Here is a 12439-nt window from a genome sequence, read left to right on the forward strand (position 1 = left end):
CCGAGTCACAGACATCAGCAAGGTTTGCCTGGAGGAAGAAACACACTGTTTAAAGTCCATGTGCAAGGCCACGATGACAAGGGCCGTGGGCTGGTAGGGACAAGAACAGTATTAGCCAAAACACAGTGCTTCTTTGTGCAGTGGTTGCAGGTCAGCATGGCAGAAAATGTACATTTGACAAAATGCACGAGAAAAATAAATGTCACCCTGTCTTTGCTCATTTTATGATGAAGCGCTGTGGCGAGGATACAAAGAAATGTGCCTGCCATAGGCCATCACGATGTTTAAGACAAGGCTGTGAAAGTACACTTGTGGGTTTGCCAGAGTGTGTTTTAAAAACAAGCATGCTGAAAGACAGAGCATTATGTTTAGTGTTTGATGGATAAGTGGTGGCCATGCAGTGGAATCTAGCTATTGTGCAAAATTAAACCAAAGACATTGTCTTTGTGACATTGTCACAAAGACAAACAGATCAACAAATCATAGAGAACATGTTAAAAATTCATCTTCAAAAAGCACTATTTTTATTTATTTATTTATTTTAGAAATAATCAGGATATAGTAGAAAAAAGGTTTACAGTCTTAACAGGAATTATGCTAATGATCCACAGTTTGAGTATTTTCAAATTAAATTGTAGCTAAATTGACCTGACCAATGTGAAAAGAGTGCACAAATGGAAAACTCAAGGTAGAAAACATAGAAAGAAAATGTGATCTTGAAGTGGTTCTTTTTAGCTGTGTCGCTCAGAAACTCTCACTTTGTAAAGAGTCTTTACAACTTAACAGCTCAACATTAACACACTGTATGTTTATGGGGAATTGGATTGCGCCCTCATAAATAATTGCTTGTTTGTATTTTTCAACCCCCCGATACACATCTTCAGGCTCCGTTGGCTACCACCATTGTTCAATTTTTGATGACAACAATCAAAACAACAATGTGTAGGGTGGAGATCAATAGTCCACTTCAAAAGGGCGGCAAAGAGAAAAGCTGGGGTGAAGATGCATCCCAACTCCAACTATCAATACGGTTCATGATCTCTGAGAAAAGAAATGTTGCAGAAGCGATGGTTAATGGAGGTATTTTCTTGCAACATCGTCACACTGTTCCCAATGACTATCCCCCTTTAATACTTGCTCACTCATAGAAAAAAAACTTGCCCTGCAGCCATGTGTGCTAGTGTCCTTCTTCTATTAACCAGGCTGCCTTAGAATCAATAGAAAACATAAAAAGGTCTAATCTTTTCAGGTACTTGGCACTGATTGCCTATTACACAATAATAACACACCAAGGGCTCTATGAAGCATGAGAAGGAATCCCACTCACATCCTCTGAACATATAACGCACAGCTCCAAACCAGTCTCACAGTAAATCTCTAGGTTTACAACCCAACTGATGGCGTCAGAGATGGTGGCTCAGCCTGTACAAAGGATGCAGGTTAAGAAAGATTCCACCACAAACAGCGGGGTATCAGGGTGTGCTGCCTGGTGGAGTGAGGAACTGCTGGAGTCTTCCTTTGCAGAGGAAAGTTCTGTGGTATGCAGATGTTCCAAAAGTCTTCTCTGTGAGCTGAAGGGACAGCTGCTGTGGGAGATTAAAGAGTTTCTTGTTGGTATAAAACCCTTCGATCTAAAACGGAATAAAATGGAATAAATACATCTAAACAACTTGGATACATGTGTACTTTCAATTTTAACCAATTAAAAGCGGCAAGCGGGTCACATTAATAGGTGGTGCTTATTTTCTGGTCCCCTTAGATCTTCTGGTAGGCAGATCAAGTATGTCCGTTCACTTCAACTTTGTTTCTATGAACTGAACCAGCCAGACAGGTGGAGGATCTTGGAGTCGGGAAAGTCCAGGACAGGGACCAAAGCCACCGACGGACTGGACTCTAACAAGGAGCTTTTCAAGCTTTCTTCAAGTCCTATGGAAGGAAAGAGACAAAATCTGTTAATCTTGTGAGATTAATCTTGTGAGATTTCGAGCTTTAGTCAACATTTGGTACTTGTGTGGGTGTCCCAGTGGGGCTGTCCCAGTGCTGTGGACACACCTAACCCTTCAGCCAGACACAAAAGGCTTATTTTCAATTTATTGGCATGCTCAACTAGATTGCAGCCTCTTACCCCCCCCCACGTCTAATTCAGCTTCCCGCAGTGCTGACATATGGTCAGAAAGGACTGAACGCCAGACTACCCGTCTCAATTTTGTACACAGAGCCACGCATGACTTAACTCACACATACAAACATAAAAAAGGAGCAACCGAGCAGCTTGTTGGGAGTCTCCGGTGTAATAGATCCTCTGCCCCTGTTGAGTTGGGATGTTATGAAGCTGTGCTGGGACCACCAGCTGACACATACTGTTAGTATGTGTGTGTGAGGCTAGACTAGTGGACTTGGGAGAATCCATCGAGTGTCTCAGAGCTGTGCCTGATGACAGCCTGTCTGTTTAGCAACAGCCAGCTGGGCGGTGGGCATTCTCTCTTGTGATCTGTACATTAATTGGTCACAAGTCATGTGTCTTAGGGTTGACAGTTTGGCCTCATATCATCTGTATTAATGGCGTGCTGGACGGAAAGTGGGTGTGGTCAAAATGAACTGGCATTGTCGTAATAAATCCTGGAGAGCACCACTGTTCCACTACGGCCATTGGAAGTGTCAACCTAAATACATTCAGGGTGACATCTGTCTAAACTAATTTCTGTCAAAGCATCATTCCTCTGTGGTTTTTCTGGTAGACAAGCAAACTAGAGTTCTTTTAATATCCTCTACTGTATTCCCTATTTCACATTTGAACTTCCAGAGATGAGAGCCATTCAGCACAATTCATAACCCTCATGCTCTCTCATTTGAAGCCCACTCAGCATGCCAAACATGTTACAAAGAGCCCCCACACTCTAATTAGCTAATATGCAGCACGGCTTAAAATGCTACCATAGAAAACAGGATTTTTTGGGAGCATAAAAAGCCTAAAAAAAAAAAAATTGTTATCAGAGCACAACGGGAAGTCGGATCCTCTGGAGATAAGTTAGCTGACAACCGATTCACTAAGCAGATCACACACAGCGGCCTGTTTCATTGAGAAGAAACAAACCCTTCATCACACCTTCAACGCTGAGCCTGTTTTAAGTCAGGATGTTTTAATCTTTGTGCCACCAGATGGGAAATAATTGCACTCTCTCTTTTAGTCTGTGCGTGCAGTCGTGTCATGAAAGGTGGACTTCGAGGGTGGGAAAGGTGACATGAACGTCAATGCACTTTTCTGCTTTTCATCTGGCTTTAGGTAAAAATCGACCAAAGGCAGCACATGGGCCTTCAGACCCAACATTTCCTTTGGTTAAAAACAGAACAAATCCAATGTGAACCTTACATTACACACAGTGTTACCAATCATTGTGCTCTTCTGAAACCTGCACAAGAACCCAGACTTGAAGGTTAACCATATCTTAACTAATGTAAATTTTTCATACAAGCCCAAACTAAGACTGCTAACCTTTGCTAAACACCTAAAGACCCACTCCAATGAAACATCCAATGATGTTCTTGTAGCCTTTTTCTGATGATGGTGAACATATATAAAGGAATTTAAGCTTAAAACTGCATTTCTGAGTATTCCTTTAATCAAAGTGATGTAAATCACGAGCAGAAGAAAAAAAAATGCAGTTTGAAAATGCTCTCTGTTTTATGTAGAAAGAGAGATGGGCGGGCCACAAGCTCCCTGCTCCACTCCATTCTGATGCATCCACCTGCAGACGACTAGGACCACTCCGTTTTCCTCGTCTGACCTGACATCTGGCTCAGAACTGTACAGCTGGATAACTCAGATATTGCTCGCCTTTTTTTTGCATTGCTAATGTTAGCTTGGGGTTGTGAGGGGCTGTAAGGTAGCAGAAGAAAGGATTAACAAAGGGATGATGGGATATGAAGGCAGACTTACGTCTGTGCCAACAGTCCCGCCCCACAACAAAGAGGCAAATTTCTGCTCTGCAGAAACTACATCCTAGAAAGCTACACAGGTTTGATGGATTTTATCTTAAAATGGCATAGTCATAATTAAAAGACCAATGGGAACGCTTTTAAGATGGATCAAAAGGTGATTGCAGTGGGACTTCAAAATATCAAGAATTTTCAAAAAGGAGGAGTGTCATTTCAGTAACAAATAGCAATAAAGGGAGGGTATTTATGTAACCAAAGTGAAGTAACAGTTCTGTTTATAGCCCTCCACGCTGGTTAAATTGACCTTTGAAAGCCGTTTTAAAAACGTAATAGTTAAAAGATGAAGATAAATGTCTGTGCATGCAAAGATACAGAGAAACAATTGTTTTTAAACACCTGTTTTTCCTTTTTGAACATAAATATCTGAATTTAAGTAAAATATCAACTCTGCTTCTAGTAAAATTATTTTTGTGAATGGGTTTTAAAACTCAGTAGTTGGTGGCACTTTATTTTATTTAACTCTTTTTATTGCATTCGTATCTGTCTTGTATTGTTTTTTGTTTTTTATAATTTTATGCTGTTTGAAAAAAATGTTCTTCATCTGCCAAATTTTAAATGTTCTTTGGTCTTACTCTTTATTGTAAAGCACTGTGGTGCCCTGAGGGAGTGGAAAAGTGCTTTATAAATAAAGCTTCAATCATTATATTTCATTTGGGCCCCAAACTGTGTTCTTGATCATTTGAAAATTGTCTTATTTTTAAAAACTTTTCATGAAAAGTTTTATTAGGGGCGAAGACAATATTTAGTAAAAAATAAAATGAATGCACCTGTTTATGAAGTAGAAAAAAATACTAAAGGGGGGCAGAAGTTATTACATTAAACATACATTTTTTCAAATTAAAAAAGATATTTTACCAGAAACCAAAGAAAATGTTATTTTTTGGACTTCTGTGGACTCATCCAAATATTGGTCTTTTATTGTGACAACAGAAACATTTCCTTTAAAAGTGCTGAAGATTACTGGGAAAAAGTATCTGCAGAGCACCTCCTGTTGTGGTTTGGGATGCATCCACACAGACTTAATACCTGCGTTTCGGATTACCCAGGGTGCTTGTAATATCGGATATGAGTAGTTTCTTTGAGAAAACCTTTCAATTGTAAGTAACAAGTTGAGACAGGATGTTTAAAGGCTCATTCGGAGCATATGCCATGTCTATCAACTGTAAATCCTAAGAAAAAAGGGGGTGTGCAGCCACCTCCTGCTGCAGTGTTGCCTGTCTGCGTGCTGACAGCAGCGGTCAGAAGGCTGTGACTGCTAGCGCCAGAGGTGTTACTTTTTCTCCTTTGACTTTTTGGATTCATCACCCAGTGATTACAGTCTGTGACCCATAAAGACACCCGTGAGCAAGCTCACAGGGCTTAGATGTGCACCGACTGTAAGGTAACAGATTACAAATCAACGATGAGTAAGTAAAAGGTTTTAGAGAATCAGTTTGTGCAGTCCACAATCAAAGGAACATTCCTGTCAGGGGGAAAGATTGACATTCATTTTGCACCCGAATTACCCAGATTCAAGTGATTGAGGACACAAAATAACATTTTAAAGCTGAAAAAGCATTTTTTTTAACTTAAACATCATAGTTATTTAATTATTAGTAAGAGTTTTGTCTAAAAGAAGAAAAAAAATCATTTTCCCTTCTGGTACAGATAAACACAAAACCGACAGCTAACATTTATGATGAAATATTATTCGATATGAATGACAGAATTAGGCAACAGCACAAAAAAACATTTTTCCTCTACCTTGCATATCGAAAAATACTCAAAGTAGATCAACCTTTTCCCGTTTATTTCTGGCATCCATACATTTCATGTTTAAAATACACAGTTTGTCATAGCTAAATATGACAGTTAGATGGTCAGCTCAGCAAAGACTCCAAAATTTTATTTGATTGTCTCTGGGAGGTTTGACAAGCGGGTCTGTGTGATGGATGTACTCATTGGCCTTTTTCTCTCAGAGAAAACATCTCTTAGGACCAACAAATACCGCTTCCCGTTTGCATCATCGAGAACTGAGAACCCTGGGAGCTTAGAGACAGAGGAGTATAAAAGAGTAATGATGACAAAAGACCGTGCCAGCTGCTAGGATTACTGTACACACTGCAGACACAGCAAATGACTTACTGTAATTAAACACATGAAGAAATCCCGGGAAGGGTCTGTATTTTCTAAAAAAATACTTTGCGTAAACTAAAAGCACTTAAGAAACTGAGGTTGAAAAGGAAAAATCTAATTTTGAGTAAGTATAGTACAACTGTCTTCATTCACAATGGATAAAAGACTCCCTTTCTTTTATTAAGCTGGAAAAAAATCAGACTTTCTCGTAATGGCTCTGGATTTAAATTTTCTGAAATTGGGTCACCTTTTTTTAAAACATGTCATGTCTTTGACCATAGAAACAACCCAGTGAACTTTCAAATATATTAACAGGTATGAGGTGTTTACTGTCTTTGCTGGGCACAGATTGGTAGCACAGTATATTCATTCATTCATTCATTCATCTTCTTCCGTTTTGTCCCTTTCAGGGTCACGGGGCTGCTGGAGCCTATCCTGGCCACTTGTGGGCGAAGGCAGGGGGGAGCCTGGACAGGTCGCCAGGCTGTCGCAGGGCCACAATCATACACCCTTTGACTCTCACACTCACACCTATGGACAATTTAGAGTTGCCAATTGACCTATGAAGCATGTTTTTGGACGGTGGGAGGAAGCCGGAGTCCCCGGAGAGAACCCTCGCATGCACGGGGTTAAAGACATACTCCAATGAAAATGATGTTTTAGGTGTTTTTTAACATGTTACTGTGGCATTTTTCTGATGATGGAGGACATTTATAAAGATTAAAATTGCATTTCTCAGTATTTCTTTATTCAAATTGCTGTGAATCAGGAGCAGACGAAAGAAATGCAGTTTGAAACAGCTTGTAGGTATGACGTACAAACTACAATCTGCATGTCACATGATCTCTGCTCCGCCCTAATCCGATGCATCCACTTGCAGACAAATAGATCCATGTGCATCTTTGATTTTCTCGTCTGAGCTGCCATCTGCCTCAAACTGTATGGCTGGACAGCTCCGATATTGGCCGCTAATGCTAGTTTGAGGTTATGAGGGGCTGTTAGCTACCGGAAGAGAGGGTAAATAAAAGGCTGAGCACAGGCTTTATCCACAATGTATGTCCTAGAAAATACTTTTTGATTTTGCCTAAAAATGCCATATTCCTTTAACAATAAATCAAAAGATGATTGAGTGGGTCTTTAAGTTTTGTCATTTATTTTTAGATTTTTAACAAGTCAGACAACTGAGCAAATGATGGGAAAAGGTCTAATCTACAGTCAGAGTGGTTTATTATTAGAATAAGCTTAAATCATATATTCTTCTTAACACAAAGTAAAAACACTTTCATAATTCATTATTGCTTACATTTAAAAGCTACATTTTAAAATGGATGGTCTCAAAAACAAAAAACAAGGGGATTTTTCTGAACTTTGCGGCTCTCACTGGGTTTTGGTCTGTAAGAAACTCACCCAGGTGGCTGCGAAAGGTTTCAGACCCCTGGTATAGTAGATAGCTTCCACAAAAAGGAAATATCAACCAGCAATGAGATAAAAAGCGTCTCACAAACAGCTTTAGGATCAAGAAACAAGCCCAGGGTTTGGATTTGGTCTTTCAATTTTCATGGAACTGAACATCTGGGATGCTAAAGCAAAACAAATCCATTGGAAGTCACATTTTTAAAAGTTTGTTCTTTAACTTGAGCTTTCAGGCTTCACTAAATAGAAAATCATTTGTCAGCTGGTTTTATTGCTATGATTGACATACCTGTAACAATCTGCTGTGCCAGTAAGTGGCTGCACTTGTAGAAGACTCTTGCACACTGTGGCACCAGCTTCGCGTCCATCATCTTCTTGGCTTTCACAAACGCGGTACTAAGTTCTTCAGTCACCTGCCTGGCATCAGTGCTGCCCAGGTTATCAGCAGGCCCGGACAGGGAGATGGCGAGTGAGCCGCTATGGCCATCAGAAGACTGCATCACGTGGCATTCAATGGTCCCACTTGCCACCTCAGAAGTCACGTGACTAACAGTTCTTCTGGTGGGATCGTCTTCAACGGCGGTCACGTGAATCTCAACGGCTGCATCCTTGGGTAAGGCGGGCACCACTGCGATTAGTAGTGGCAAAGGTTTGATGTCAGATTCCCACAATAAATCCTGAAAAACACACAGATGGTGCTTCAATTAACGATGTGGGAAATTACATACCATGTGCTGTTATACACTTTGATCAATCCTACATACCCCCCCCCCCCCTTCCCCCGCTGAGATACATACTGTGGTCTCTGAACACTCACCCATCAACATCTTTGTAAAGCCCATCAGAAAAGAGCCACAACACTAAGAGAGGCTTTCTACTTGACAGACTGACAGGCCATCAATTAATGCAATGCTGTGAGGTGACCCTTGGTAATGATAGTGTACAAACAATTGAAAAAGAATCCCATGCACCAGAAATAAGATGTACAAATGAAATCATTTCAAGATGCACTTGGTCTAATTAGAGGATCTATGCAAGATGGATTCTCACCTTTGTGTGAAGATCATTCCAAGCATGTTAATGCCATTTTACCAATAACATTTAGTGCCTCAATTTATCCACAGAGGCAAAATATCTTTATTTTTTTCTCCTTTGGACTGAGGACCATTAGCAGTAAGAAAATGTCTTGGAGCAGTGCTACCATGCGGTCCTTTAATAATACTTCGCTGTGTCTCCATCCGCTAATGGGAGAGAAATGAGTGTTTTATGTAACCGTCGTTTCAGTCAGTCGATAGGGCAAAAACACTTAACCCCTTTTTCAATTTGTTGGATCAATTTTCATCCACTTACACCCCACTTCGTAAATGCAGAATAATAACAGGTTACTTACATTTTATTTTGATATTCGCTCACAAGAAAGAAATCACTGACAAGAGCAGATGGCAGCTTTTCTGTCCCTTCAACGGACAGACCCGTCACGAACCGAACCGCCAAAATCACTCAAGCAGCATTTACCTTTAGATTAGACGTAGGCAAACGCACTTTGTGCATCAATGTGAAGCTCTTCTCTTTAAGAGTTTGACATAAAAACAAAGACAAAAAGTCTTTAATGAGTGTCTGACAGGGTTAAGTCCTTGTGCTTATTTTCAAGAGACCTTGTATGTAGCGATCAACAACAATCACAAAAGCAGACAACAATTCGCGGTTGCCACAGACCTCTCTGCATGTCAAAGTGACAGCACATATATGTGTCCACCGCTTTGATAAATGTTATATTAGCACTGCTGGCACAGGTTAGGTTTTCTCCTAGAGGGAACTGCTCCTGCGCTTGTCAATAGTGATTGAACATGGAACTGAGAGGGCAAAGTGGTGGGGAGGAATGACAGGGCAGGGAGTTCTTGCTCAGCGAGGCTTAAAGGCCACCCTGCAGGCCTTCAGCGCCGAGGTACTATACCCAATCCACAGTCTGAGAGGAGATTTGAGGACTTCAGCGCTGTGCTACAGCCCCTGGCAGGATTTTGTTGCTGTGGCAGAGTTGCTGACTTTTTATAGGAGCTGTCAGATGAGGTTAGATCAGTTCCCATTTGTTTCTTATTTTAAGTATCACAGTTTTGCATCAGACAGGAAGTTCATTCAGCAGTGATGTGGCCCATAGACTAAGAGTGAATTTTGTTTGTGTGTGAAAGACAGAGAACCCTTTCCATCCTCAATTTGTCTGATCCAACATAAAGTTCAAAATGCGGTGGAGCTGAGTGCTGGAGTGGCAGTCTGAGAGGGCTGGCAGACGGTAGAATGTGTGCACATGTGTGCTGAGGGTTTGTCCCACTCCTCACTCACCAGATAACGCAATCCATCTCATTACTCTGATAGCTCCTATGCTTTCCTCTCTGTGGGCAGCAGGTAAAAGCACATAATCTGAATCTGCTGTGTTCAGCCTTCTACACTGATGGGGTGTGACCTGCTTCTCTTTATGTTTGTTTTCTTTCTTCTTATTTTCCTCCCTCTAACTGGCGGCCGTGCGCCTGGAGCGTGCGGAGGGTCGGAGGGCTAAGAGGCGTGAAAGCCGAACGGTAAACACGGTAATAAGGAAGAGGTGTAAAGGAGGGAAACAGCAGGGAGCTGATGGGAGTGCACTGTTTAGCCAGTTCCCCTACATTTCCTGCCCAGCAGGACACTTTCAGCATGTGGTTCTTATATCTCAGCACTTACTATAGCACTGTCAGTCTGCTGTATTATCCTGTCTTATTCACTTTCATTTTCCTGAGATCCGTCTGCAGAACTCACCTGACTGTTTAAACAGAAAATTGCGTCAGTGTGCAAAAAATTATCTTGAACACTTTTGCCATTTTAAATTAAATTTGCATAAATGTGGTAATAATTAAAATTAGCAACAGTTAAGGTATAAAAACTAACAGAACAAAAGGCTTTCTTAAATTCTATGTATTGTGCAAATACAATAAGCATTTTTATTTAAACAAAGATTTAGTACTCACAAATCCAATTGAAATTTAATATAACTCAATATGACTTTACTATAAGAGACGCTTGTTTAGCATTTATTGATTTCCCGTCTCCCCTGTAAATGAAGCCTTTTGGGCCCACACTTGCATGCACAAAGACAAACAGACTCTTTGTGGTTTAATGCAGCGTAAATACAATTTCACACATGTAGCAACTCCGGTATGCTCCCAATTAACCCTGCAAGCTTCTTCATCCACCTGATTAGAGAAATTCTCAACGCACAACAACTGAGTTCATGGGCTGCACAGACACACCAGAGGTTTCTACCAGTGAGGTAAGGTTTTTTTCTCCATCTCACAAAATATGTTTTTACTGTCAATGTATGCAGTCAGTATCTATATAATACAACCAAACAGTATGCATTGTTCTGGCAATTTCTTAAGCACTGTAATCTAAAAGGAATATTCTCTAAAACCCCTTTTACTTACAAAAAAGAAAACCAGAATTTTTTTTTATGAACGCTTTAACCGAAGTGGAAAACAGTTCAAGGTTAACTGAAAAAAAATCATTAAAGCAAAACAAACAATATTTTGAATTATTTGATTTAACTTACATTCACTTATAAACATCAATATTAAATATTTGTAATTTAAGGGTAAAATGTAACATTTCCCTGCTAAACAATTCTTTTCTTAAGATATAGATCTAATGAACCTGCCTTTTTCATCTATGCTTTTTTAGAGTTCATTTCAAGTGGAAGGAGCGGAACGTTTGAAAAGCTGTTCTCAAATTCATTTAAGATGAATGCATTTATAGTTACTTTATTTTTACTTGTATAGTTAACATAAAAAACATGGAGCCAGTTTAGCTCGTGCTGGTTTGCGGCGCCTTCCGTCCGTGAAACCCGGGTTCGACTCCGGGCTGCTCCCTGTTCCCTTCTCTACCTCTGCCGGTTCCAAGCCCGGTTTGAGAAGGTTGCGTCAGGAAGGGCATCCGGCGTAAAACATTGCCAAATTTACCATGCGACTCGTTCGCTGTGGCGACCCCTGATGGGAGAAGCCGAAAGTGGAAGAAGAAGTTAACATAAAAAACATAAAAAATTCTCTCACAGATTTTTTTTTGTAAAAGAAATTACATGATTTATTTTAAGGAAGCTAAAATCAGACAAAACATACCACAATGCATTAGAGGTTATGATGAAAAGTGGCATTGATGGAATTAAATATTTCATCTGCAAAAAGTACTACTTAGTCTGCACCATTTGGTCATTTCTCCATTTAATTATTTTTTTATTAAAGCCTCCAAAGTGTTTGTGTATAAATTGCAACAAAATAAGGATTTCAACAATAAATGCGAAATCCAAGATGATTTATAAAAATCATCTTGTATATGCATATATATATTTGTTCAATTAAATACATACTGGGAATATCTGCTCCCCAGTTTAGGGTTGTGGGTTACTGACCCTGAGCACAAGATGGCTTTGTCTGAAAAACAATTTACAGGTGGGACCCTGAGCTGTCAATTAGTGCTGCTTCAAGGGGGAAATGTCTCGAAAGGCAATCTCTTGGCAGCAATCCTGGGTCAGTTAAATTAATATTTTGATTGTTGTGACAGGATTCAGAGGCACAACAGATAGACAATGCCATCCATCTTCACTAACCTTTGACTTGAACCCAAAATGCTAACTTTAGAAGCTTGGCCCCTGAGTTAGCCTTGTTATTAGAGTGATTGACTACTTTTAATGGACACTCACTGCCAAGGCTTTCAGGGTTTCTATTCCAATATGAACTGCAAAAACGAAAAACGTGTCAAATCACTGAACAAAGGCACCAGCTTATAGATGATGCATGTGAACTGTATGTTTTAAAATTCAAAAATTCTTTTTTTAATCATTTTCAATATGTATCAGCATGATTACTGGCTTTAACTGTCTTTATCATTTTACACAGAG

General features: G+C 40.0%; 1 protein-coding gene across 4 annotated transcripts in view; it reads right to left on the minus strand.

Annotated features, from left to right (window-relative positions):
* Positions 1-501: 501 nt before the first annotated feature.
* Positions 502-12439, minus strand: part of dph6 (diphthamine biosynthesis 6) — a 57062-nt gene continuing 45124 nt past the window's right edge. For all 4 annotated transcript variants that reach the window (XM_023951413.2, XM_023951414.2, XM_078940841.1 and 1 more), the window contains 2 exons: positions 7814-8201; positions 502-1926 (listed from right to left, as the gene is read on the minus strand). In XM_023951413.2, the coding sequence (XP_023807181.1) occupies positions 1808-1926; positions 7814-8201 (507 nt within the window). In that variant the 3' untranslated portion in view covers positions 502-1807. The remainder of the gene's footprint in view (positions 1927-7813; positions 8202-12439) is intronic.

Source organism: Oryzias latipes, chromosome 22 (assembly GCF_053564925.1).
Source record: "Oryzias latipes strain Hd-rR chromosome 22, Olatipes_Hd-rR_3.1".
Classification (NCBI taxonomy): domain Eukaryota; kingdom Metazoa; phylum Chordata; class Actinopteri; order Beloniformes; family Adrianichthyidae; genus Oryzias; species Oryzias latipes.